Source organism: Poecile atricapillus, chromosome 3 (genome assembly GCF_030490865.1).
Source record: "Poecile atricapillus isolate bPoeAtr1 chromosome 3, bPoeAtr1.hap1, whole genome shotgun sequence".
In the NCBI taxonomy this organism is placed as follows: domain Eukaryota; kingdom Metazoa; phylum Chordata; class Aves; order Passeriformes; family Paridae; genus Poecile; species Poecile atricapillus.
Window position 1 is genome coordinate 57499011 of NC_081251.1, and position 3000 is coordinate 57502010.

General features: G+C 39.9%; 1 protein-coding gene across 1 annotated transcript; it reads right to left on the bottom strand.

The window, feature by feature from the left end:
• Positions 1-747: 747 nt before the first annotated feature.
• Positions 748-1737, bottom strand: MAS1 (MAS1 proto-oncogene, G protein-coupled receptor). The gene has a single exon (XM_058836582.1). It carries the CDS (start codon positions 1735-1737, stop codon positions 748-750), a length of 990 nt encoding a protein of 329 aa, XP_058692565.1.
• Positions 1738-3000: the final 1263 nt, after the last annotated feature.

Sequence of the window (3000 nt, forward strand, 5' to 3'; positions counted from 1 at the left end):
GCCCGCTGTGAGTTGGCAACATCCCTGTGTTGCCAGATACTCCTATGTGTCAAGTACCGAATTATCCAAGGATCAGAGACATGTCGATGTCAGTGGAAATTATGCAACATATACTTTGAAAACAAAATCTGAAGTTTAGCAACAGATGAATTAGGCCATTTAATATATACTTAAATGTCTTGCTAGATCAAAGTGATACTGTATGTGCTTGGCTATGTATGAGGACTTACTGTCATACGTGGATTTCTTCCTCTGTTTCCCCCAGGGAGCAGCTCTTTTGCGCACTTAAATGAGCTGGAAACAGTTGAAACTAAATCCCAGTATGTAATGCGAATCCTGCATTTAGTGGGTTTGACTTCTAAAAATGCGAACGCACACAGGCCCTGATGACTTCAATAGCATTTATGGGTGCTCGGTGCTTTTATAAATGTCACACTATTTATAACATATGTCTGTGACCTTTTTTTATATTCTCTGTTGGTCTATCTCTTTTTCACTGTGGTATCTTTGATTGGCATAGTCACATCAGGATGTAGCATGTGTTTGAATAATTAAGAAAATACAAATTAAAAAAATAATAAAAGTTATCTTTATTCTAGTCCATGTTTTTCCATTGCTCAACCACAAAGATAGCAATACCATTTCACCACTGCTTTTTACATTTTATGACAAACACTTTTAGTTTTGCAGTGGTTTATCAAATGTTTCACGTCCAATTATTTGCCCCCAGAGTTTCCCCCCTAAGCTTTAGAAAATTGTTTCAGCTATATCCAAACTCATGCCAACTTCCTGGCTTCTTGGCCGCAAGCCGTCAGTGAGAGCTCTGCTAAGAACCACTTTGAGGCTCTCCTTGAACCTCTTGTTCTTGCTGCTTCCTACAAAGAAGTAAACCAGGGGGTTGATGCTACTGTTAACAGTGGAGAGGACAATGGTGACGTGGTTCTGCTGGCTGAGCAAAGATGACCAGTGGTGGTAATTCAGAAGATACAACAGCCTCATAGGCATGGCAAAGATGAGGAAGACAATGACTGTGGCCACAATGATGATGTAGAGCTTTGACGAATGAGGTCTCAGGGAGTTACGGTGAATCCTGATAACCAAGATCAGGCTGGACAGAATCATTAGAGGAATGAAGATCATGAAAGTCAGGATCCATGTGAAGATGAGCAGTGCTTGGCAATGGTTGTCGTCGTCGAATTGTTCCTTGGTTGAATCATCTTTGCATGTTAAATATTCGGCTACTGTCATGAAAAAAGACAGAGTCCACAGAATTGCACACACAATTGCCGATTGGTGCTGTGACCGGTGGCATCGGTACCAGATGGGGTAAACAATAGACAGACACCTCTCAATACTGATGGCTGTCAGGAGATAGAGACCAGTATTATAGCCAAGAAGGAAGACAATAGATAGTGTGGTGGTTACATAATAGTAAAAACCATATGCGAATCCAAAACCAGCAATGTACTCAATTGACAGAATAAACGTACAAAGCAGTAAGGAGATATCAGCAATGGACAAGTGTGTGATGTACGCAGTGAATGGGTTTCTTTTGATCTGGAAGCAGAGGCACCAGAGGACAATTCCATTTTCACAAAAACCCAGGAAGGAGATGATCATAATTACCCAAAGTGGGGTCAATATCTCCCAGACCCTTTCCTGTGCAGAAATGTTTCTGTGCATTGAGATGTTCTCTGTGCCTTCGCTGGGATGAAACGTTAAGTTTGACTCATCCATGGGGAAAGCTCAAGTTTGGATAGCACAGCTCTTCCTTCTGTAAATATGTATAAAAATATACTGTGAGCATTGTGTGCTCCTCCCCTCCCCCCTTTTCCTTCTGTTTTGTGGACCCTCAATTTCTGGTCATACAGACCATACATCCTTGGCAAAAGGAACATCAGCTTTGATATACTGATGCTAACTAAAACCCAGTTGGAACTGCTCTCGGCAATGTTAAAGATCACTAAGCCAATCATGCTAGCAGAAATCCTGAGCTGGCTTCTCTAAGGGGCTCAGCCTGTGAGTGCTAAACCACAGCTAAAGAGATTCTCTTAAAGAGCTCTTGGACAAGCAATGCCTCCATCACATTGCAGAGTTTCATTATATAGTTGTGACAAATGGCATTGGTAGCTCTTGTAAGAGCCCTAGATTGTTCCCAGACAGGTCTCTTCAGTTCCTATTGAAGTTAATGGCATTAATTATAAGTTAAACATATGCATTTCAAGTGAACTTGGCTCATTGGTTTTTTGGCTTAAAAAAAACATTGATACCAACATCAGTTTTCCAGAAAGGGGTTTAATTAAGTAAAAATAATATGTAGTTACTCATCATTGTATTTCCTCCAAGTACAGAGGTGGAAGGAAGGCAAAATGGCACTGTTTTGAGAGAGCAATTTCTTACCTGCTTTAAGTGCCATTTATCACAGCATAACATAATTTAAACATGTTCACACACTCTGAGCACTTAACATGACTGCAGGTATCTTGCAAACATTATAAATCTAACCCATCGCAAGGAGATGTTGTTCATTACATCATGTTCATCATCATCATCATCACCACCACAAGCTCTACAGGTTCCCTGCCATTGTTATAATAGTTTTAACTGTTGTTTTGCTGAGTTATGGGGTAACTTTTCCTTTTGAATGACTCCTTTTATCTCATAACATAGAATTAATAGCATTGGCTTCTGCTGATTTTCATACATATATTTCATACCCCGTTCCTTGTTAACTTCCCAGCTGCCCTGTGATGATACACAGCCACATTCAGGACACTTTTGGATTTATTGATGTTAACAAGGACTAATTGTTGACAATAAGCTTACCTAGCTGACTTGGTTCATCCATATAAGTTACCTTGTTCATTAACATGTCATAATGAGATTTTACCCATACTGTCAAGTAGTTAAGAACATCAAATGCAAGGTAAAGAAGTTTTACTGGGGCAACTTCTGCAATGATTATTTAAAGAGAGGCATTCACCCCAGTCACAGATTTTT

What these genes read in the sequence shown, in the direction of transcription:
- MAS1 (XM_058836582.1), bottom strand. Translation starts at nt 1,737, where the DNA reads ATGGATGAGTCAAACTTAACGTTTCATCCCAGCGAAGGCACAGAGAAC.